The 26,769-nt window shown below is 36.6% G+C and overlaps 1 protein-coding gene across 1 annotated transcript in view; it reads right to left on the reverse strand.

Moving 5' to 3' along the window:
- CTNNA3 (catenin alpha 3) overlaps window positions 1-26,769 on the reverse strand; it is a 363,859-nt gene that overhangs the window by 43,634 nt on the left and 293,456 nt on the right. Inside the window, exon 13 of the mRNA XM_088525182.1 lies at window positions 13,565-13,716. Within this exon, the coding sequence (XP_088381308.1) occupies window positions 13,565-13,716 (152 nt within the window). The remainder of the gene's footprint in view (window positions 1-13,564; window positions 13,717-26,769) is intronic.

The following is a 26,769-nucleotide window of genomic DNA, read 5'->3' on the forward strand; positions in this document are numbered from 1 at the left end:
ATGGTGCTTTAAAGACAAAATTTCAATGAGATCCACACCTTAGATTTTGCACAGTACTCCCTTGCTGCAATACATTTTACTTCCATATCAATAAATACTGACTATTAATAGTTATTAGTGAAAATAATAAAGCGTTTCTCTCTTTTCAAGAACAGGGTTTCAAGTCCTTTAGATGGGTAGTTTCTGGTTATCTTTTCAGGTAAGCAGTACTTAAAAATACAGTCTTTCATTTATCAAGTAGAATTTTTTTGTTTGTTTGTTCTTTTAATTCTCCAAATAATGTACTTTCACAGTTACTGATTCTTCTGAATGAGATTCCTTGCTATTACCCTGCCTCCTTACATGTATGCTTACATACCTTCAGCAGCAGTGCATTCTATACTACTACCAAAACTACCAAACTACCACCAACTACCAAAAAAATAATACCGTGCTTCAAGTTGCATAAAAAGCAGGAAGGCATCATTAACAGCAAAGAACTAAAATTAGATAAACCTATGCTAAAACCTAAGGCATTTACAAAATAACCCAAGAACACTATTCAAGGTTTAAAAAATAACAAACATACAAAAAAGAATCTTTTTTTTTCCAGTGTTACATTGCTGTATCGACAAAGATATGCATCAAACTGAGAGTTGATCCTATACTCTATTACACCAGTGTCTGAACAGTGAATTACATGGACTATAAAACTGCTACTTGATTCCCCTACTGTTTTAACTGACTCATAATCTATCATAATCTAGAATCCATAATCTTGGATTTGGCACATAGTTAATTACTGATACATTTTTGAAATACGATTCCGGATTAGAAGACTATTGAGCACATCTGCAATGTACTCAGCATGAGTTTCCGCTTCATACTAAGAAGAGTCTATCCCAGCAAATGAATGATTCCACAGTGAAAACACCTGAAACTGAAAAATTTCAGCAAGGCCAAGGATTGTGCCAACATTTATGATCAGTAAAAGGAATCTATGGACAGGTTTACATTACGGTCTCTGAGCCGTAACTGGTGCTAGCACTGACGGGACTGATTCAGAATCAGAATCACAGTCTGAGCTGTTAACACTATTAAGAAACTACAGTTTTCAATTCCAGGTTTGCATTTCTCATACTCCAGAGAAGAAGGTGAGAGGATGCCAATTTCAATGAAGTATCTGTAATTTGTAACACTTTTACAATATCTCCCAGTCTTAGTTCCAGAAATTCAGTCCTTGTTTTTAACAGAATAATACTCACTCAATTTCTTTAGTAATATTTACACTAGGAATAAGCATCAAATGACAAGGAAGGAATATACATTCTTTTTCCTTGTCATAAGAAAATGTCTTCAGGCAAGATTTTCACGTTCCAGAAAATATACTGCAATGATTTACAATTTTTTTTCCGATGATTTACTAAACTATTCTGGCTGGCAAGTTCTACTTTCTGGAAAGTGAGAGCTATTTTCTGAACAATTAAATACATAAACATATTCAGCATACATGCTAATGTAATCCCCAAACAAGCAAGTATTAAAGTTTCAAGTAGCATGCAAGACAAAACTCTTTATGCCACCCACTTCTGTATAAACCAAAAAAAAAAAAAAAAAAGGATCGTACAGTCAGACATTGACTCCAATCACAAATAAACACCATAATGGAGAAAGTTCTTTCATAGTCTAGAATTTGTAAACAATTTAGCCAGCAGCTTGCTTTTACAAATGTAAAGATTTGGCACACTATGCTGAATGAATGCAATATCCCTCAAGTTCGCCTCAGTATGACTGTATCATTTCTCCAATACTGCTTTAACAATAATATAAAAGAAAAAAAGAAAAAACACACACATGCACACAGTAATGTCAGCTGCATTTAGAATAAGCTGATCAAGCTTACTTACATGAGACAACTGTATTTATGAAAGGCCTAAGTGACAGCATTATATCACAGCAGAAATGGCACATGCTAATCTGAACAAAAAATGAATTTGCTGATTTGTTTACAGTAGATTTGAGTTATTCTTTGGGGTAATTTTATGTAAGTAGCTTGTCACATGAAATTATTGTTCATTATACTGCATAAATACAAACTCTCCGGAGAGCCCAAAAATGTACAAAAGACACTCTCACCATTACTTCAGAGAACTAGAAAGTTTCACCAGTAACAAAATGAGCCTAAAATGTAACAGAAACATGCGATACCTCAGTCATTATATAGAATAATAACATCTGTTCTGAGCAAACACTTTACTGCAAATACTTTTAGAAAGCTTTAATCTTGAACCGGACACTACTCTGCTAGGTGCTATATAAACACGGAGGAAGACACCAGCTCTTATCTCAAAGAAAGACCATCTAGAAATCTAATTAAATGGCAGGAAGCAACAGATGAATGGCAGGTGAACTCTTGCGGAGGCAATTAACGAACCAGTGCTACCCACTATCACAAACATTGGTCTTAACACAATAGTGATTTAGACATTGCTGTAAGGTCTACAATACTCCTTGGAAAAGAAGATGTGAAAGAAGGAAAACTCAAAGGAAGATTTGGTAGCTTGAGGAATGTTCAGAGATAATAGTAAGCAAGTACAAGATGAGTTCTATTAAATGCTGCCAAAGACATGGTTATTAAATACAATTTTGCTTGTGAAATTATCCAGCAGTTAGGCACAGAATTGCCAGAGAAGGAGAGAAGAGGGATGATTGATTAAGATCTTCCCAAGGGCAGCTTATATCCCTGATGTCAAAGATGAATTCATGACAGAAAAGAATCACACAAGATAAGGAAGGACATCATTCTCTATCAAAAGTTATCTGTTCTGTTGTGCTGAAAATGGCTGGTTCGTTGCAGATGACGAGGATGACAGGGAGCAACCTAAGCTTTAGCATAATGAAGGAGCTAGAGCTGCACTGCAATCAGCCAAGTAAGACAGGAAATCTAACCAGCAGTTTTAGGAAGTACGCAACTAACAAGGAAAGAAAGACAATAGCTAAAGCTGTGTAAGTGGAGCACTTTTCTTACAGAACAGGCACAATAAGGAATTGTATACGGGAAAAACTCTGGAGTGACAGTAAGTACATGCAAGGATAAGGATTGCATCAATGGGCAAGAGATCAAAGAATGAGAGAAAATGAAGGGATGTAGAAGGAGAAGAGATTAAAGATTCTTCAGGAAAATGAAGATAGCTGAGGAAAGGAAAAGAAAAGGACAGGGACACAACAGAAACAGAAAAAGCAAATGTTGGTGATGAGTCTCAGTGAGTCGCCATCAAGGTGAGACATTCCTTCAATGATTATTTCCTAAAATTTGAGGAAAAAGCCCACAGAGGCCCTGCAGAGGAAGATACTTCTTTCTGACCTCTCAGCAGGGGCTGAGACAATAATGACAGACTAAAACCAGGCAGCACTGCTTGTGAGCTACCGCTTTTCCGAGGAAAGAAAATCTTCACAATCAGACTCATATGTATAATGCTGGCAAGATGTACCCTGATAACATCAAATGCTTTCTCATGCAGTAATGCATCCATTTAGGAAAAAAAAAAAAAAAAAAAAGAAGAAGCTCATTCCTGAGATAAGAATGAAGACACCATATACATAAAACAGTAAGAAAAATCTAAGTATTCTTGGTTTAGAAGGGAGCATCTACTTTTCAAGCTCCTACACTACGATGACCTACTCTTTATGGATATAATGTAGTAGATGTCACCAACATCTCAGGCCAGCAATCCAAGCCAAAAAACTAAACTCAACAACAAAAAAATTCAATCCTCTCCATTATAAGACATGGAAATCGGCAATTGTTATAAAGAATTAGGAAAAATCTGGGGACATTTAGACATCTGGTAGAACTGGGGGGAAGGACTTAGTTTCCTTTGCCCATTGTTCTTTTTATACATAATAAGAATACGGAATCTTAAAACCAGAAGGCTCCCAGCAAGATATGACGAGAAAGAGAGACAATGCAGGATGAAAAAGAGGATGAAGGTGAACAGCATTCCCAGTCAAGCTTCTTTAAAAAAAAAAAAAAAAGTTAAAACATTTTTTCTGACATTTTTACAATCAGGATTATATTCTAATTTTCAAAATACCAAAAAACAAATAGATGACTGTCATTTTCCTTGTGAGTGAACTAAAGAACAGAGACCTAAATACAACTCTTACTTCCTACTGCAGCATGAAGGGCACCATCCTTTTCCACTTACGAAAGCAGAAGGCAGCAAAACCGTGCAAATGGCTGTAGCACAGATGCACTGAGGCAGCTGTGGGAAGGATGTACAAAGAGCCACAAGGTCAACATTCTGTAGTTTGAGGGGCAGGAGTGCAGAAGCACAAAAGCCAGAGAGTTTCTGTTCTTTGTTGTTCAAAAATATGTCATTCTCTAACTACCCTGCTGACTCTCACTCAATAGTCTAAGGAAAGGGGACATGAAGACGTGGGAGGAGAAGAGCCACCCTCCTTGTGTGAAGTTAACAATGTATCTGTGCTTTGGCTTCCATTCTGATGTTGGAGATAAAAAGGGTAAGCATCAATTTTTTGCTGCCCTGTCTCCCTCTTCCTGCACATCACATTTCTTTAAAAATATTTATTTAAAATTCTTATTCTTTAAAAATATTATCTTTATTTAAAAATAAATAAATTAATTAATCTACTTTTCTACTAAGCAAAGTGTAAAGAATTGTGAAAAGTACCCGAACTCTTCAAAACAGTTACTCAATAGTGCAGCACTTCGGTACACTACAGACACTTTTAAGGGTAACAACTTGTCCATGTGTTTAGGAAGAAACAGGATGTGAATTTCAGAAAAAAACACTATGCATCTTTTTGCTTTATCTACTCAGCAACAAAAATTATACCATTGCACAGAATCAGAAGGGCTATCCGATTTGTTGGCTATAGTAGAAGCCATAACTAACAGTTGCAGGAAATCAGAAACTTCAGAGTTTGCTGTATGGTACATAAAAAAATACAGGAAAAATAATATATATATTTGTTCCTCAGAAAACAGTAATTAACTTCATTTTTTTGTGAACAAAAAACTGACCTGGTACAAAATAGAGATTAGATTTAAAGAAATGATAGCGTGTTAAATTGTAATGTATGCAACATATGCAAACTGTTGTGGTGTGGAGTATTGATTAGGTATCTGCAAGGCCGAGTCATAATAATAATGACTCTGTTAATGATACTAATACAGATGTAAATATAATCACCTATTTCTACAATAAGATATGACTCCCCAGGTATACTGTGGGGCATGAATACAGGTATTTTGAGAAAACGCATATGAATTAAGGATATGAAATTGAACACGTGCAGCATTGTTCTTTAGAGATGGTTTTCCCCATAACAGCATCTCCAACACCTGCTGGTGTTCCTGCCTTGAGATGCCCATTAGTCAAATTATATATCAGGGAGAAAAAAGTTCAAGAGACATCTACCTACAAGTATGCATATTTGATCATGCCACTAAACATTTTAAATTTACTTCATATTTGGTTTCTTTAGCACAAACATAACATTTCCCTGTATTTTTTTTTATATATAACTCAAGGGATAAACCTGCAAAAGGAACAGGTGTCTGTCTGTCTTTAAACGTGTCTGACAATTACTACTTTATTTGCCTTAGTCAATTCACTGTACATTACAGAGCAATTTGGGAAAAATATATTACTCCATTTTCTATGAAACTCAGTGGACAAAACACTCACAGTAAACGTAACTCTATATATTTTGCTTTTAGACAAACAGGCAATAGTTGAGCAGGCTTAACACAAGCAAGCCAAACCAACAGCATAATTTGCAATTTAAACAATGCCAAACTAATTGGAAAAGGAGAGAAAATAAGTCTCTTTTTTGCTTTTGTAATATGAAAAGTCTTGAGGTTAAAATAAATAGATAAATAAATAAAGCACCATACAGATTAGAAAATTATATTCAGTTCCCAGGGGCTCCCTCTGTAAAATTAGTTGGAAATCCCAGACACACACAATAGGAGCTCTCAACTCTGAAAGTGCTGGAATTGCTGAATCCCAAATTAGTTTTTTTCTGGTTAGCATAAACAGGCCAATAAAAGCTCAAAACAGTGTTAAACTACAAAAAAAAAAAAAAAAAAAAAAAAAAAAAAAAAAAAAAACCACCACCACCACCAACAAAAAAACAGTTCCTCCCTAGGTCAATCAAGTTACATCACCTAGAACACTTATGTCATCATCATCTAGTAGTTAAACATCCATCCTGCCTTCTAGGGAAGAAGATGTGAACTAAAAAAGTTAGACAGTAGGAGAAGGTAAGACTTTACAGAAAAGAATTTTGCAGACTGCATGGATCCAAGACAGAAATGCACATGGGGCCAAATTCACCCTCCTTCACAAGACACCTCTAGAGCTAGAATGAGCAGAGCAGATGTACCACAGCACCTCTGTTTTTTTCTGCATCTTGCACCCTAGCAATTCTGCAGTCCACACTACCAAATGACTTAACAAGTCTTCCATGACCAAGTCCAATGATTCTGAAGTACATCCAGATCCTGTAATGTACTGGTTGCACACACTCCCCAAAACACAGTATATCACGTAAAACATTCAGATGTATCTCTGCAGTTGTACTATCAATACCTGGTTTCTCTCATGCTATTATACTGGGTACATGAGTTTTTCTTCAGCAAACTGGAGTATGAACTTGCTGTTTTGATTTGTGAAACATACTGTTTTAGAACTGCAGCTCCTGGTTTTTCTCTTTCTCTTTTTCGGATGTGCTATGCACATCTCATTCCCCCTTGGCATGCACATTCACAGTGCACTGGAACTCCACATCATTCCGGAGTTCCACCTTTGGGAGCAATGCATACACATACTCTTTAGATTCCCTCCAAGAGCATAGAAAGTGTAACTGCCACAATTCTGCCTCAGCTCCTTTCCAGTAGATAAGGACAGGAGTCAAGATTAATTTATGAAACACACAGGTATGGAAAAGGCGAGTAGCCTCCTCTTTTCTTAGGTGAATACACTGTCAATTCTGCAACACATACTTCTAACGTGGTCTCTGGTGTGGCAAAACAAAACCACTATTTTAAGTAGATATTGAAAAGCAAATTTGTAAAAGTCTGCATCAGCACTGGAAATAGTGCTGATAGATGGTAAGAGCTCAATGACATGTAATTCATGGAAGTCTAGTTACATTCTGAATAAGCTCTGTGAATATGTATCTCACTCATGGTTGTGCAAACTGTCAACCAGTCTGAAAACAAGGTAGAGCAATGGCGGTAGTTGTTTACAGAGATTCTGTGAAACTGGATGCATATTTAGAAAATGCACAATACAGACAAAGCAGAATGTAGTTTGGGAACAGGGCCACACAACTGCATCTGAAACTTCTGGCATATTCAGAGTCCTCTTCTCTGCACTGAGCCAATGCACAGCACATGAGCTGTGTGAGAGTTAACTTTCATGACTCTCCATGTATGTGAGAGGGGAATGCCCCAACTCTTCAAACTTTCCCACAAATACTGTCTTTCACTGATCATAGTAATCCCCCTGGCAAGCTCAATGGCTTGATCAAGTCTTAAGAGAGAAGCCAAATAATGCTTAAAAAGCTCCCTTTGCTAGACTGAATTCCCTGTATTAAAACAGTCATCAACATAAAACAGGCACTTCTTCTGAGCTCTTTCTTAAAGGACATCAGATACCGCAACCTCCTCCAGTCACATCTCCTCTGGAAGTACCTGTCTTTGAATGACAGGATTAACAGAATAAGCAAGAATGGTGTGGGACATTCTGTGTTCTGCGTATTTGTTCTTAGATAACAAGGAAGGAAAATTGTCTCCTGATAGAAAACAACAACAACGTGACAAGTACTGATGTTTATACCAGAAGCCTAGTTTGCAGGGGAGCACATGCAAAAATATACCAGAAGGTCCTGCTTTCAGCCAGCCGAGCTGGCAAGGTTTTGAGGGAAGAACAGGTCACCTCTGACCCATTTTAAGTCAGAAATGGCCAGTTTATCTGAGTTACAGGTTCAATTACTTTCCCAAGTATTGCTGCAGAAATTCTCCCTCTTGTGCATTTGGTGTAAGCTATAGAAATGAGAACATTTGTTTAACAAACTACTTGAGACCTATTTGGTAACATAATCCATAAATCGGTTAACTTCATCCAATAACTAAGATTTTTTAGGCAACGGGAACTCTTCCTTGTCTTTTCTCCCTATGGGATCCCAGAGCTCTCTTAGAAAAGCAAACAAATGCAAGGTTGCAGTAAATGTCTTTTTCTTAATAATTTCCCTGTTTTATTTTCTCTAGTTTTTAAATAGAGGTTCAATTCATATGTGCAATTGCCTGCAGCTGATAGGAGCTAACTCATCCCTGCTATGAAGTAAAACCAGTTAGAAAATGCTCTATGTAGGATAACTGTTATTAATAAAAGCAAAGGTACAATTTAAAACAGAAACTTATTAATGGCTGAAAGAGAAACAGGATGATAGCAAGGCTTAGGTATGATTAAAAAAGAAAAAAAATGCTTTGCCTCAGTTCTCAGAAAAAAATAGGTGGAGAACGTAGCACAAATAAACACTCTTAATGGAAAAAATAGATGGAAATAAAGGCACAACTGCTGAAAGCAATAAATACTTAAAGAGCCTAACACAGTACACTTGAGAGGGAATGGAGAGTCTCCATATACGAATTCTGAAAGAAGTACAACATATGGAATATGTATCGCATTTTTTAAAAATGCATCAAAACAAGGGAAATAACATATCATACAGTAACAGAATACTGGAAAACATTCTTTCCACCTCTCATAAAATTAGGGAGTGCAGGTTCCTCATTCATTGGTTCCATGAAGATGGGATTACTAAAAACAGTCTGAATACAACATTGAGCATTTTTCCCTCTTCTTCAGAGAACTCGTAGCAGCTCACCTTTTACTCCTCCAATAAAATAAACTCCATGAAACCTAGCCTTGAATTCTTTTCCTCTTTTCTTCACGCTTCTGTTAGGATGACTTTATTACTGCTTCAACTATTGTTAGTTATTATCCATTTGAAGTCATTAGCATCCTCCATTGTGTTTAATATCCTAATGGAACATTGTTAATTGTTAACTGAACCTAGCTGTCTCACTCTTCAGCAAACTGCCCTCTCAAACAGAAGCACCATTTTTAAACAAGTTCAAGCATACATCTTAACATTACCCTGACTTTAATTATTAATGTTTCAAAAATTGTCAAGTCTGTTTTGACTTTTTCATATATTCCACATGGCAAAATTATTGTCATAAATTCAAATACCTACCCCAATCTATAATCTAACAGCAGTAATTATTATCCAAATAATGCCCCAAATGTTCCTGCTCAAAATCTAGCGCTTAAAGTCCTTACATTTTAACTAAAGTCAGATTTTTAAAGAGTCAAGAGAAGCAACTGGGAATGTGAACTCTAGGAAACACGTGCAGCTATGTCTTCTGGATCAGATATCTGCTCACTTCAAATAAACAGCTACCACTGGATGAAAGAATCCTTGCAAGTACAACAATGGAAGGCATCTTAAGGGAAGCATCCTTCAGCTCCCTTACAGCTCTTCAATGCACGACACCAACTAGTAATTAGTTTCGCTATAAAATATTATTTACATTATACCTGTAAAACTGGAATTAATGTTTTACATATCTACAGAAAAACTTAGCTTTCGAATGCACTTCTTATAATTTGCATTAATAACAATATTTGGCAGCATTTTACAGCTAGAATCTCTATTCATATAAACATTCTCTGTATAATTACATGCTTGTAATGCTTCCAGAGGAACTGATCTGGAGAGCTTCTGCTTTTATTTTCATGTGGGAAAAACCTCCTGTGTGAATCAGTGTCCTTGCTCATTTTGCATTTCTCAGTTATCAACATTTTTTTTTCCTTGATTCAGTCTTGAAAATCCTCTGTAATCAGGAGTACATTGTTCTTTGGCACTATGTAAAAGAGCTCCCACAGTGAACTAGAGAATGATTTTATTTCCTTCCTGGGCTGCTTTGGTGACTCCGTATGTCTGAACAACCATCAGATTTATTTAGCTTCTTATAGGCGAACTGAAATCAAACTGGCATTGTCTGGAATGTATCTTATTAGAATGCAAGAACATCCTTACTCAGAAAATGAATGCCAGGGTTTACTCAGCTCACTCTCTGTGCCGGCATCCAGTATCTCCAGAGAATGATGGAGTAGCTTGCTATCATTTCACCAAACATCAAAAAATCCTCTCATGTCAGTCTCTGAATAATGGTGTTCATTAAGTAGAAAGCTGCACCTACCCTTCATAACAAATTGAACTTTTGTTGATCTCTTGATCTATTATCAGGACTTTGCAATTGTTGTAATGCTAATGTACAGTCAAATATAGGTGAATGCACCTCAAGCCAGGTTAATTTCTATGGCAACTGCATAGTTTCCTCAGGATAATGGGGACTTCCAGGATAAGTGGAGTCGGGTTGTTATCTAACTGGTCGTACCTTCTTCCCTTGTCAAAAGAGGGTCTGTCTGCTCTTTGCTGCCCTCAGCTTCAAGTGCAGCCACAAGGTAACTTCTGATACTTTGTTTTCCCTCTGCCTTTTCAGGCTGCACTGGCAAAGAAAAAGTAGAAGATGCCACAGACAGGAATGTTCACATTAATACTGACCATGCAAGTGTTGTTCAGTGCCTTACCAACTTGGGGATAGATGTAGCATGCACTTACACAGTGCACTTACATTGCACTACCTGTCTGTTCAGTCTTGGTATCTTCCCAATTCAGAAATATAGTGGATGGAACCTCTTTTTTCCTTTTTGTTTTGAGTTATCTGTCCATATACAGATACACACCACAGAAGACTAAAAATACACACTCAGTTTCCTGCAGAGAAGTGTTGACATCTTCAGACACCGACTGAACCTTTGCTATATTCCTCAGTACATTTCCCAAAGTATTTACCAAAAAAAAGAGAATTTTGATTGAAAAAATGAAGGTTCAGACATGATCAGACCACCTAGGGTTCAAGCTCAAGAGTGCTGGATATACAGAAGATTCAGATCTCACTGAGCAACAGACAGGAACAACTTTGTAATGTTCTTTAAAAAATGAGTCACTCACTAAGGGAAGGCATGATGAACAATGTAGGTATTAACTGAAGCTTACTCGATGTAGGGAAAGGTCAGATATCCTAACTAAGACCCTTATAGCCAATGCTCACTGAAACAGGAACAGATCAGAAACAGCCTCAACACAATGTGTTTTGCCAGATAAATCCATCTCATGTGAACCTCTCCTACGGATAAGAATCTTCTGTGAAGCTGAGGAACAAAACCAACCATTACAACCCTGTGAAGGAGGGCAGCTTGAGACCCGCAAAAACCCAGTTCTGCTTTAGCAAGTAAGAGAGGCAGAGTCCAGAAGCCTCTAATTGACAAAGATTCTCATATCATAACCACTTCCCTGAGCTGGCACTTGACTTTCCCTGAATAGACTCTTGGAATCAAGTGAAGGAGAGGAAAATGTCACTCCTATCTATGGAACTAGTCATTGGCAGGCTGTCTACATTGCAAATAAAAGGCCTGACACTCTTCTTGGGTCTGAGTCATCTAAGAATTACTCTCGTTGCTAGCAGGTAATGCTGAAGCCATCAAATAACATCTGCATTCACAGTCTAACCATGCAGAGTAGTTGAGAATCACAATTCTGAAAATGTGAAGGAGCCAAACTGTAGTCTAATGAATTTGCTCTCATTTCCTGCTCCTAAAACTGACTGCTCCCCTACAGAGAAGAGTATAGCCTTCAAATCTCCCCTATTAGTGCAATATATAGCAGTGGTAGGTCTCATCACATAAGCATCATTTTCCTGTCAGATACTGACTTTTCCTGTTTTATCCTGTAAAGTATCTGCTGAAAAACTATTTTTCCTGACATGTATAAAAACCAAGTGTTATAGTTTCCTGATTAGCAGAGAATTTGCCTCCTTTGAAGTACATGGTTATTAAAAAGCCTCATCAGAAAGGTTTTTCTTGAATAGAAATGTCTCCAACTCCTTTCAATGTGTACACAATTTAAAGGAGCAGCAAAAGGAGATAGTGCTTTCATTCAGGCTGTAGATACATCACATTTTTGGGGACCTGTAAATGGAATCTGACCAGGAGTGGACGGCAAGAAAAGAAACATTTGGGAAAGGCTCTAACGAAGGAAAACTAGTCAAATATAACAGGAACAAACAAAAGGAAAGCATGTAGATGTAGGAAGATTCCTTAAATACATATGGTAAAGTTGAATATAATTCAAAAAGCATTAGGTAAACTCCTAAATTGGAGAGAAAGAAAAAAATGCTGCAAGATTGCAAATCAGCAAAACTTTTTTTTTTTAAAGCTATTTTAGGCAACTGCAATGAAGTTGGATGGTGTTAATAGCACCTTAGGTGTAATGTATATGTAAGTGCCAAAAAAGACTAGCAGGCCAGACTTTAGTGAACTTTCCAGACATTGTCATCTGATTTTGATGACCACCATATGTAATTACACATGTATAATCACTCCAAGGTGGAACCATTTAAGACAAACTAACTTCACTTTTAGGGAAGGTGAAAACACAGTGTACCATGCATGTGTTACAGGTTTTCTCTTCAGTATAAAATTCCTAACTGACAACAGCAAAAAGGACTGCACAATTGAAATTTTCTGTATATTTGAATTCCTACTCCAGATGTTCAATTTATGCATCACTGTATTTCAAGAGATTTACCTAGATTTTCCCTATTACTCTGCAGTATATTTTTAGTTAAAAGAAAGAAGAATCTTTTTTTTTCAGTTTCTCAGCATTATCCAAACACAAAAGCCAATATTTCTTTGAAAATTGTAATAGACACATTTTAGTAATGTTTTATTCCTAAAAAAAACCTTACTAAACATAAAGATACTGATGCTCTGTGGTTATCTTGCATTTTTTGAAATGGAATTTGTGGATCAAAGATATTTGGTGGAAATTCTGCATCTGACAAACTTGTGTTTCAAAATTTGCAAATATGCTTCTCTGAAGTTTTTTAATGCACTACTGGATAAGCATTAGGATAATCCATCATTTTATTGACTGAAATCACATTGTTAAGTGTTCTAGTTTGGAATCAATAAAACTTCAACATGAGTTTAACAGGCTCACCTGAATATGCTCTTTATACCATCTTTCACTGAATAAGGTTAAGGGCAAAGCCAAAGCCATAAGTACTTCAAGTATTCCAGTATTTCAAAGTTCCAGGCATTTTAGTACAATTACAGGTGGGCTTGTAGTCGACCATTTATAAAATAAATCAAGACCTTTATTAATGTGACATACATAAATATTTTTAAAGAACAAAACACTTCTTCCTGAAACCTTCTCATATGTTACTCTTGTTCTGTACAGAACAGTATTCCAGCCTTCCTATTATCATGTGTATTTCAAATTACCCAAAATCTCCACATCAGTTCAATATGAATACAAGATTTGGGGCATACTTGACATAAATAGTTCTATACTCTTCTGAAAATGCCCTAATTGTTTCATAAATGAGTATTAAATGAACAAATCAAAAACTTACCCGAATCACCATGACTGAGCATCTGATATTATGAATCGTATCATAGACCTTCTTAGAAACGTCCACAAACTGATTATCATCAAACATATGCATTTTGTTCTTGCTGAGGCTCTCCAATGCAATATTTACTTGATTAACAAACTCCGGAATCACTATTAAAAAAAAAACCCACAAAATCGAGTTAGCATAAAAAGGATAAAATATATCATTTTTATTTTTGGCAAATTCTCAGTTACATTGATTAAAACTTGATTAATGAGATAAAAGAGCATTACAGTAATAACGTGGAAATATAAATATGTGGAAATCCATTTGTAATTTTTGTCACATGGTACTTGGTGTGCATTCAAAACAACAAAGTGATAAAGTACAATGAAGTGATAAAGTACAACAAAGAAGAAAATGCTTTCTCCAAGAAGGATTGGGAGGAGTAGTTATTAAAGTTTTCCGCTGACTTCAACTGTAATCTTGCCCACAGAATGAGGACCAGCTCTCCTGACTCAAAGGCTGGAACTGCTACCCAAGCTTTCATGCTGAACTATGACAGAATTACTCAAAGATGGGTATTTTTCCTCAATCTAAAAAGCACTTGGACTTATCCAGGCAGTTCTCCCTTGTTTTACTGAATCATGTAGAAATTGTTCATTTTGAGTCAATTTGTTATTAATCTGAGTTGATCCAGAATCTCCTGGGAGTTTTTGTTCTGATGCTCCATGGTCCCATTTTGCCTTATGATCTGGTAGCACTATATTTCCCTTAATCCTTCTTAGTAGTTGAAAGCAAAAGACAGAACGCTGTCCACTATTGTAGTGAACTTACTTTCTCCCCCTGCTTTCCTTTCCAGCACACAAAATACAAAGAACACATGCAGAAAATATACCACACACAGGGAACTCAAAGAAGTACAGATAACACTCAGCTGAAAAGAAAATTTTTCAAACACACTTTCCCGTTACTTGAAGACTGAAGACACAGGATAATTTGAGAGGAAAGAGACAAATCTATTTATCTAATATTCAATGCATATAAAATACACTTTCTGAATCAAAACCTATGTTCAGGCAAGGAATGTGTTGGTCTCAAACACGAACCGCTTTTCTACAAACCAACAGAGACACAAAATCTGTCTTACTTAACAGTTTTGTTATATGTCAATGCTCAGATATAACAAACTTCAGTTAATTTAGTGGCAGTGGGAAAACTCACTTGTGTCTTTAAAATAGGTTCTCCATGTACAATTTTGAGACAAGTAGATGCCACTTAGTTTAAAAAATAGGATATTTAAGATCCTTTTTTCTGTCTTCGGATAACCACTTGCTACCTTTGCCTTCCAGAAATGTCAGTAAGAACAGATTTTTCAATTGTACTGAGACAAAAGTTGAGCTACATCTTTCATCAGCAATGAAATGGCATAGTTCAGAGAGAGAGCACAGCCAGTGCATTCTGAAACCTATACATTTTTAAAGAAACCCAAATGTCTCATGATTTCAGAAGACAAAATTAACTTGTTCAGTTAAACAAGAATCATAGATCCTATGTTTAGGATTAAAATAGTGGTAGGTGTAGTAGCTGTTGTAAACTAAACAGTATTGTCATATAACATGTACCTGAACTCGTCCTTGATCTCTTCACATCCTTTGGAAAAAGGCTGCAAAGAACATAGAAAGTTTCCAAGAATTTAAAATCTGCACTATTACATTCAAAATATTTTGACAGGTGTTTCCGAACAGGTTTTTTCCAGGACTTCTTATATCCTTTCTTCTCTCTAGGTGCCCTAGAGCCCTAGGTGCAGGGCTCTTCCTTTCCTTTATAAAAATATATAGCGTATTGACCACTATTTTTATAAAAAGCTTCAGAACAACAGAGAATCCAAAAAACAGAATCCTACAGTGTTCGGGGTTCTGAGACAACTTGAAAACAAAGGAAGTTCCGAAGTTCCTCTAGAATAATATTAAAGGAAAATGTAGCTCCCTAAAGAGCTGTAGGAAGCTCTAATGAAGAGTGAGGAACACGAAAGATCATAAGGCTTCCACTTGTGACAAGACCAAATCATCCCAAGTAAGGTGACTATGAGCCTTCGGTAGGTGAAGAGTAGATGAGTGAGGGGTTTCTGTGTCTCATCATCAGATTGGATGCGCACAGTGACTTGCAACATTAAAAGTATTTGACATAACTGAACTAGAAAACATTAAAGGCTGCTCTGACAGTTCACAGCAATTGGAAACTCATGAAGTCATGGCAACATGTAATATGGCATAGCTAGGGTTTCCCTAAGTGCCTTTTATGGGCTTTTTCATGATCATAGAATCATAGAATGCTTAGGGTTGGAAGGGACCTCTAGAGGTCATCTAGTCCAACCCCCCTGCATACGCAGGGACACCTAAAGCACGTGGCACAGGACTGCATCCAAGCGGGTTTTGAAGATCTCCAGAGAAGGAGACTCCACAACCTCTCTGGGCAGCCTGTTCCAGTGCTCTGTCACCCTCACTGTTAAGAAATTTTTCCTTAAGTTCCTATGGAATTTTTGATGTTTCAGTTTCCGGCCATTTCCTCTAGTCCTATCAGTGGCCACCACTGAAAAGAGACCATCCCCGTCCTCTGCACTCCCTCCCTTGAGGTATTTATATACACTGATTAGATCCCCTCTCAGCCTTCTCTTCTCCAGGCTGAACAGGCCCAGCTCCCTCAGCCTCTCCTCACAGGGCAGATGTTCCAGGCCCCTGATCATCCTTGTAGCCCTGTGCTGGACTCTCTCCAGCAGCTCCACATCCCTCTTGTACTGTGGAGCCCAGAACTGGACACAATACTCCAGATGCGGCCTCACCAGGGCTGAGTAGAGGGGCAGGATCACCTCCCTCGACCTGCTGGAGACGCTCTTCTTAATGCAGCCCAGGATCCCATTGGCCTTCTTGGCCACGAGGGCACACTGCTGCCTCATGGTCAACTTGTCGTCCACCATGACACCCAGGTCTTTCTCTGCAGAGCTGCTCTCCACAAGGTCGGTCCCCAGCCTGTACTGGTGTCTGGGGTTATTCCTCCCCAGGTGCAGAACCTTGCACTTGGCCTTGTTGAATTGCATGAGGTTTTTCACCGCCCAGTTGTCCAGTGTGTCCAGGTCCCTCTGGATGGCAGCACAGCCCTCTGGGGTATCGGCTACTCCTCCCAGTTTGGTATCATCAGCAAACTTGCTGAGGGAGCACTCTGTGCCTTCATCCAGGTCATTGATGAATAAATTGAACAGGACTGGACCAAGGACTGACCCCTGGGGGACCCCACTAGCCACAGGCCTCCAACTAGACTCTGCACCGCTGATCACCACTCTCTGGGCCCTGCCATCCAGCCAGTTCCTAATCCATCTCACTGTGCACTCATCTATCCCACACTTCCGGAGCTTGCCCAGGAGGATGTTGTGAGGGACGGTGTCAAAAGCCTTGGTGAAGTCGAGATAGACGACATCCACCGCTCTCCCCTCGTCTATCCAGCCGGTCATTTCATCATAGAAGGCTATCAGGTTAGTCAGGCAAGATTTCCCCTGATGATGTAAGAAAGTTCATTGCCGATTATTTGGAGAATTCTGATGGACTTTTGTTTGCTTGTCTACACAAGTAGCAGAACCTGAATTTATAGAAGCTACATTCAAAGCTACATTTTATGTTATACCTCTCCAAGTGAACTTGCCTTGTATCTACAAGCAGGCCAGGGTCTCACATTTTACTTTTAGGAAGACAGAAGAGCAAGAGATCTATAAAAAATCAAATCAAATGAGCTCAAAATTATTCTAAGCACCAAGAGCTCTTGGGAACTGACAGATGTCAGAATGAATGAAATTGAACTGTATATCAGTAATGGAATAATTGCCTTTCAGATATAGTCTCAAGTCATGGATATGAAGAAAGGTGCTTTAAATTGATAATCTTAGGGGTGTTGATTGTAAAGAATACCCCATCTCTGAATAGTCCTAATGTAAGGTAAACACAAGGTAAAAGAAAAAAAAATCACCCATACTTGCATTGAAGTATTCCTATTACACCTCTTAATAAGCAGGCTGACATTTAAAGAAAAAAATTCTGTTGCCCTTTTCAGTGGGCATTAAATTTCCTGAGCATTATTTTTTTCTGTGTTACCACACAATTGAATCTGCACTGTTGTGTAAAACATCTATTTCAGTATAATACAGGTGTGCAGAAAGGACACAGCCTTCACATTCAAGATCACTGGACTCATGCAGATTGCAAACACACACAGACAATAACTCACGAACAAAACCACAGAAACGTAGTTCCATTTGAATTCTTGTATACATAATGATTAGAAGAAATTATTTTAAAAGTGTCTGCTACACTCATCATGCAAAAATAAAGAATTTTCTTTTTTTGCTTCTCTAGTTCTGAGAACATTTAAATAGACTTATCTTTGTTACATTTAATTGCACATAAAAATCTTCATATAATATAGCATAGTGGAGGCCATCACATACATGAAGCTGCTAGATTCAAACAGTATGAAAGCAAAAAATGAAAGAACAGTTGTGAAATAAAAAGAAAAAACACATGGTATCACAAAGCCTTTAGGAAAACATAAAATTTTAAAAAGAGCTAATATTAAAAATGGTTCAAAATACAATCACACATTTCTACTTACAAATATTATACTGAGTTCTTTATTTTGTTATATTACATTTTATATTACCTTTCACACACAAAAAAAAGTTTCTATCCAAAATGTTTTCTAAACTAGAAGTTTCTCAAAAGAGCAGTGTGATTCAATTGCTGGACCGCACTAGAATGCTTTTTCACAACCATACAATAGATTCATTGAGTTTAATTCTATTCTTAAAACGCACCTAATATATATTAACATTTCTATTAATAACACCACATCTAATGGTATGAAACACCCTGGTCTTGTATAAAACCCGTTATCTCAGATCCAATTTACTAGTATCCTCCTAACATTAAATCATGGTCCTTGCTCAACAACTTATTTCATAAAATAGTTATCTTTATCATTAAGAAGAAAACTCAACTATTTTGAGAGTAGAAGATGGAATTTCAAATTATTTTGCTGTATCTTTATATAAAATATTCAAAAAAAAATCTGAACTGATATTTTCACTACATTCTCTTCCAAAGCACTTCAAAACTCTGAGAATTTAATATCTAGTATGTACATAGGTAACAAGGGATTTTGCTTTGATTTTAACTCATCTTGGATCACACTGGGAAGGATTTTGTTTTCTATGCATGGTAATTCATCATAGCTTCTCCACCTGCCTTTTCATTTCTCTCCATGCTTTTTGTCATAGTTTTTATATTTTAATTGTTTGTTTGATTTTGATTAGCACTGAGAGAGCTGCATAGTAAGACCTCCTTCAATCTCCTGGGAATGCTTTTCAATGTTATAGTTCCATATTCATGATAGGAATTAACATTTTTCTGTTAGAATGATCTAGCAAAAGACTTAAGAGGAATCCTCCTGTAACAACATAAGTGGAGCTGTGTTAAGTGGCATGTATCTCAAGTATTTTATTGTCCCCAGTAATCCAACCACCCAGAATGAGAGTCAGTATGATTATCACACACAGTTTGCTTTCAGAGGATTTAAATGGCTTTCCAGTTGCAGGAGTACAACTGAATTCATAGCACAATGAAGTTCGGAAGCATGAAGAACTATAGTGGAAAGAACTAAAAACAGTTACTTTGAATGAAAGGTAATATTAGCATACAGAGTAAATACAAAATTTAGTTGATATCCACTCTCTTTCTTCAGTATTCTCTTTCTTCATTTCATAGTTTGCACTTCCTGTGGTTTAAAAGCAAGTATTAAGCAATTTCTTCCAGAGTAGTATCTAAGATTTTCACTTCATATGAAGAGACTTGTATATTCTGCTAACCAAATGTTAATGTTAAGCACTATTTTTATTTGTAATGTCATTCTAATACAAACTGTGTATACTAAGCACTAACCAAATAATAATTAATGACCATTCAAGCTAAGGCAGCCGGACAAAACAAACGATTTGAAATACAAGAGAGTCCTCACGTAGACTCAAATTGTACCTCCCAAGGCATGCTACTCAGACTAGACTGTTTAATGAGTGGTGTTAGATCTGTAGGTACCTTTGTTAGGTGTGTTCAAAAATACATTAAAATAATAATAGAATTACTGCAGACATGATCCTGAACTGCAACAGTTGAACAGAATGACATTAACAGTCTTTTTAAACCCTAACAGTGTGATTCTTTCTAACAAATTCATATAACATACTACTACTGCTAAGATTAAGTTGTTTATAAACGTTCTTCCACTATAGTATACACACCTAATTTCAAGCTTGCTAACATTTTTGTGATACAATGCTAAACTGGTGACATTTTATTAAAATATTATATCCAATGGAGATAGATACATACAAGAAGAGCAGCTTTATGATTGTGTGCTTTTAATATAACCCTTCAACAGGAATTATTGTTCACATTTAATCAAAGCTTTTGTACTAACAAGATTAAGCATTACATGCAGGTAAAGGGAATTTGTAAAGACACGAAATACTTGATCCATGTTCTTCTGCTAATCTTATTTGGAGGCCCATATATGAAAGACCTCTGAATCATTGCACTGTGGTTTTCATTCTTTTTCTAAGTTTTTAGAGCAAAAAGTACTATATCTTTGTGGGATTACCTTAGTATTTCATGCTGAAGTTTTTGCATAATGAAAGCATAATACAACAATAAGGACTTTAATTATAGACCAGCTGCACACAGTAAACAGCTGTATACCAAAGATATAATTAGTATTTCCTTGCACTCATATGTACTCCTATGTACTAAAACAATGAAACCAGTCAACACACAGGCATTTTGTAACACTGAAACACCACTAATGAAATAACCAACAAGTATTTTCTAACATAACTAAGCATATACACATAAAATAATATGTGACTACCTAAGAACGAAAGTAAATTTTTGGTATAGGAACACAAACAAGATACAAAAAAACATGTACAAGCAGAAAAATTTGTAGGAACAAAGGATGCAGAACTAGCAAGAAAGGTGTCTCATGAAACCAGAATATGCAGAAAAGGCATTTGGTAAAAGCAGTAATAACCTCAGATAATCCACTTCTGGGCAGCAAGCTTCAAATCCTTCTTCTACTCATTATCCCCCACAGTTCTCCACAGCAACTGTTAGCAAGTGGGCCCTCACAGAGGTAAAATTAGTTCTTCTTATCCAACCACATACATAAACATAACTCACAATGCCACATGTGGTTTACATAAACTTTATTCACATTATGAGTATAAATGTACCATTTTGTGACACATAAAACACACAAACCATTACAGGAAATAAAAGGTATGTCTTCCTACAGGGGAGTCCTTTTATGATATATCAGGGAGGCTATCTGAACAGAAAATAGCCTTTCATTAATTTATAGGGTAAAAAGAAATCATGGGATTTCTCTGTGAAACCTATTTCTAGTGAACGAACATTATGCTACGTAGTGCTTAAGGTACAGTGTTACATGTTAATTAGTGAAAAAAACTAGAACAGCCAGACTCCTGAGCATTATTGCAAGCTGTTTATTGTTAACTTTATGTTTAAAATGATAATTCCTACGAAATTTGAAGTAATAAATAAATGCGTAAAGGACAGTATATAAAGAGATGATTTTAGGTAAGTAGGATTATTTCGATATTTAGAAAGAATGACCTTCTAAAAAGTCATTTAAAGAGTATTTAAAGTCTTTCAAGGGTATTTAAAAGGAATGACCTTTCTGAACCAAAATATATCTCATATTAAGCCAAATGGAGCTGAAAATATGATAAAGAGTTATATACCATACATTAGCTCAAACTGAAAGCTCACTTCAGTCTGTAAGTTGAGGATTGTATTGGAGTATACAGATTTGGGAATCCGACACCCTGGAATACTGAAGATATTCCTCTCACGCACAAGACAGGTTTTGGCCAAGGTTTTATATGCAGTATTACCATGACTAAGGAGTGGATTTACACACACACTCACACACTTAGCTCTTCCAGGACCACTTGCAATATAAACCTTCAGTCTGTTTCATCCTACAAGTGAAAGGCTGGCATTGACCTGGCCTGTATGTCCTGGTCTTTTAAAGCTTAGTGCACCTTCTCATCCTACCAAAGTCAAATGAAGCTCCTAAAGAACAACCCCCAAAAGCATTCCAACTTCCGGTGATAACAAAGAAAAGCTACAAAATAATGTCCTGCTGGGATAATTTGGGTTGTTTGTAATTACACCGATTGCTACATAACATTAAGACGCCATATGATGGCTGGAGGTAAACACAGTGGTAAAATAAACAAACATATATATATATTTTTACCCTTTGCCTGATGGAATACAATTTCAGAACTGTAAAGGACTGGCTTCAATTACTTTAAGTAAGACTGTAATATTTCCTATGCCATCTTTAAATTCTATCCCTAATTTTCTACTCATACACAAAAATGCTATGTGTAAATGCATATACATATTCATATACATGGCAGAAAAGCGAAAGGGAGAGATACTGCAATCTCTTAATTTGATTGGGGGGAAGGGTGGGGGGACTGTTCATAATCAGTGCAAGATAATTACCAGGACGCAACAACCTAGAGAGCAATCTGCAGGAATATTAAGGACTCATTAACTGACCTTTAACCTTTAACTCCCTACCTGGGACTTGAATATGTCATCAATTAATAGCAGGGTGAATTTCACAGTTTTTTCTTCAAATTTATGTCAGGATTGACAGCATTATTTGTTTGTATTTAATACAAAGCACTTGATTTCTTTTCTAACTAAAAATGCTTTTAAAAGCTTACAGTGAATGGAATATGGCAAGGCACTCTTCTCACTTGGAGAATGAGAAAGTTATTTGAATTTAAGCATGCAAATATGCTGTGGAAAGCCATGTAGAACAAGAAAAACAGAAAAAAATCAATGCACGAGGTATCTATCTTTGAGCTCTTGTTACTGGAAAGTCAAAGAAAACTAACTGCATTTTTAAATAGAAAAATCAGATTCTCATCCGAAAATCTACCTGTACAGCAACTTGTGCTAGAAAAAAACATACTGACTTATCTATAGAGATGCAGACATTATTTTTAATCACTTGCCAATTGTTTTTACAAATACAGTCTTGAAAAGGGTTTAAGTGGAAAAACATGCAGCAGGATGGACCTTCAGGTAATGCAAATCTCAGACTTCACTGAAGTAAATGGACACATACTAGTGCATCCTGAAAAAGGGACTTTGTAAAAGAAGCTAAATGGCTATGTGAAGATGATTTCTGAATGGCAGACATATGGGTTATACTATTGTATTTGTACCACTAAGCAAAAGCTCATTTTAGATATGAACATATTTGCCTATAAAGCCTTTATAAACATTATCATAAATGCACACATCATAATCCAAGTGTCTGCCTTGTACCCAAACCACAGAACAAATATCTAAATACAGGTACTATTCCTGAAAATTTGAACATCACTAACATACTGTCTCTAAAAAATAAAATGAAAGCACACACAAAATGTAAGAAAACATATATGGAGAAACAGATATGAGCATTTTCACCTTATCTGGTTGCCAAACAAAGGAAAAAAAAATAAAAGAGATGGGGGAAGAGCAAGAAAACCTCGCTGAAGACACATTTGAACATCTGGATAATTCTAGCATTATAATATCTGAAGGCATTCTTTGTGAAAAGTGAGTCTCTCTAATCTGCTCAAGTTGTTTGAAAATGTTACCAGAAGGGGAAAGGTAGATATAAGAAACTACAGGGGAAATAAATAACTACAATGCAAGGGGCAAAGGCTTGCCATGAATTAGAAAATGATGGTAAAGATACCCATAGTGAAAGACAGGTCTTCTGAACAGTGAGGAGCTAATCATGTGATGTCTCATCAGAGGTGAACTGTGTTATTCACAGGCACTTTCACACTCATATACATTGAGGAGTTATTGCAGCATGATGAAGAGGTAACAACCTTCATTCCCTCAATACCCTCAGCACAGATCAAGCCGTGGAACAGGTTACATTGCTAGATAAAGATGCCTGGAGTTTTACATTAATATTGTGGCTAATGTGCACACTTTTAAAGGGACATAAAGACAACGCAGGTACTGCTTCCTGTCATACTGAATAACTATATGTCCTTAGGACTGCAGGAGGGTCCAGATAGATTTATATACATGGGGAAAACCAAGCATCACAATTCTGGATAGATTTTTGTGAAGTTTAAGAGACACTTAGTAACAAATATAGCTACTTTTTAAACATGAAGATGGGAAAAGAATCAACTTGTTAGCTGGAGTCAACAACAAGCCAGTGTAGGGCTAGCTAGCTTTTGTATTCTGTGTATTTTCTTGGACTAGGTACTCTACCAAAGGCCTCGCAGAGAAATTTGCTGTAGCTGCCTACCGCAGAGCACAAATCAGAATGGGATTTCATATTTATTACATAACAAAGAAGCCATGATCAGTAGTAGTACATCTTCTGAAATAGTTTAGCTTTATCTTTTAAAGAAAAAGAGTAAGACAACACAGACTGAAACGTCCCAGAATGCTGTTAATGCCAAGAAGAAATAAAAGGCTTGAACAGGAAGGAGCGCTTGCAAAGCAGAGGAACATCTACTCAAGTATGTGGAGAGGCACTTTTCATTTTGTATAGAACAGTGCTTATCACAGGGGACTCCTATTAATACAAGAGAGTCATTACCATCATCACAGCAGGGTATCTTTTGTCCCCTATGCAAAGGTAAAGAATGCTTCTTTCCACATTTTGCCATACATCTGCAATAAGAGCATAAATTAAACTGTATCATTTCGGGGAGAAAAAAAAAGAAAAAAAACCCCAACAACAACAAAAAACACATGTCCATGACCGGTGCATCAGTCTTGTCTAGACTTTGTTTACTGATCCCCATGTAACCACTCAGTACTTCTAATGACCTCAGTAGTGACATACTTTTGTTCTAAACCCGTTTATCTCAGGTTGGCACTTATTATTGCTGCATTTGAGCAACATAACATGTTAAGTTGCAAGGTTGATTATTTTTGCATTCTGATTCCAATTCTACACAACACCCTATTCACCAGACTGACCCCCAAGTGACTGCTTAAATTTAAGCAGATTAGTTTTGCTACACAGGAAAAATGTATATATTTAGGCATTTCCTGAATCACAGGCTCAGTTATAAAAGGACTTCAAAAATGTAAAGGACCATTCATTCAGGTAAATAAGGTCAGCAATTGTGACCGAATACAAACAATGTTTCACTAAATGGATTTTTTTGAAGGGAAACAAATGATCTGATTCAACAACAAACCGTAAGAAAACAAAAATCTCCAAATCATTTTCCTCATTCAAGGAGATCACTGAAATTCTATCCCCCTCCCAAATCTTAAATGATACAAGGTATTTTATTAACCAATAACAATGTCTTTAAAAGTTAACTCTAAAATGACTCAAAAAACATTGCTTCTTGACAACAACAAGCTTCGTGCGTCTACTTCCTATCTTTGCTACAACACCCTATGATACCGTGTATTGATACTTCACTATTCAGTTTGGTAATGAAATGTGGTAAAACTGAGTAAATAAGAACAAAAGGCGTTTGAGACATCATCCAGAAAAGTCAATGAGTAAATTCTGTAATGTCATTCTATTGATTTAAGTGTGTTTGACATGAGGTCCTAAACGATGAAATCCCAGGTGTAAATGGTATCACAGAAACTTTCATCACTGGAATACAGTGTTACCGACACTGTACTAAATTAAAAGAGACAAAGATTGTAGTAGGATTTTTAGTATTTAGTAAATAGTATCTCAAAAGACAGTAAGTAATCATTTGACATCAATAAGCCTGTAAGTTGGCAGAAAGTGAAACACAACTTGGTAACTTGTTTAAGGGCAATGTATTAGAAACCCAAGCATCTTTCTCTAAAACTGCAGCTAAATTTTATTACTACATGTGGCCCTTATGCTGTTTTATTAATGGGCTGTTTTTCCTTTTTGCACATTGTTTGCTCACTTGTAAAAGAATAATTTACTCTAGAATACCTTAATTCACCATATTGCAACTAGTGACTCTCAGACAAAACACAGCCTTCCTGATATTTCCTTCATAACTACCGTTTCTGCTTCCAGGATGGTGAGAAATGACTGTTTAATATAGCAAATGTTGTCCTGGTAACAAAATGTTCTTTCTGGGCTAGTGCCTACTATGGAGCTTTGAGGCCCAACTACACCCACATCTCTATGCAGCAAGACAAAAATGAAATAGCAGTGCAATTCCTCATGTACAGAGAGAATTTCAGCAGCCTGAGACAAATGCCTGTGTTTGACAAACTCTGGTACTGTATTCTCACATCAGCTGGCTCCGGTCTAAAAGGTCCAGCTATTATAGTATGCATTGGGTTAAACACCGAGAGCTGCAGCAATCCTACATTTTCCATTTTAGTTAAAATGATTTAAAATAGAAAGCACTCTTATGATTTGATGTCTGTTCACTGTAGATCATATAACTAAGGATAACAATGAAGAGTGCATGTTTCTGTTTTTCCACTCTTATTGAATAATTTAAGGATACTTGATTCTGATGTTTAAACTACTGCAAAGAAAACTGAACAAACAACACTATGTTTGATGTGCCTTGACACAACCAAATATTCCAACCAAAAGCAGTTCTGTATCTTCCTGTCTTAGGTAGGTACGTAAATGTAGAGGTACTACCTATTTCTGTCACAACGACGCAGCAGAGCAGGAATCACTGTTAATTCCCCATGTGTTCAAACACTCCCTTCAAGAAACAACTCACTTCAAGAAACATGGAACCAAGACTGCGCTCTCCCACTGTTGTTTGCCCTACTATTTGTCATAGTCCGTTCCTTTCAGAGCTTATGAAAAAGAGAATGTCATCTTAAAGGTTCTCAAATTTTCTCATCAAAATGTCAGAAAGAAAATAAAAGAACAGGCAAGTTTATTCCTAATGCTTCTCAATACATGCCCCGTTTTCCACTTCATGCATGCAAATTCTTCTGGTTTCACATGAAAGCAGTTCTTCCTTGGACTTATTTGAACTGATTTAAGAGATCAAACAGAACTCCTGTCTTGAGGTCAGTCAAATTTTAAATGTCAGACAAATTTAACATATTAGAAATTTGCCTGCACTGCCAGAA

Source organism: Tinamus guttatus, unplaced genomic scaffold (assembly GCF_059628265.1).
Source record: "Tinamus guttatus ecotype Peru unplaced genomic scaffold, ASM5962826v1 Tinamus_guttatus_pri_ptg000023l, whole genome shotgun sequence".
In the NCBI taxonomy this organism is placed as follows: Eukaryota; Metazoa; Chordata; class Aves; order Tinamiformes; family Tinamidae; genus Tinamus; species Tinamus guttatus.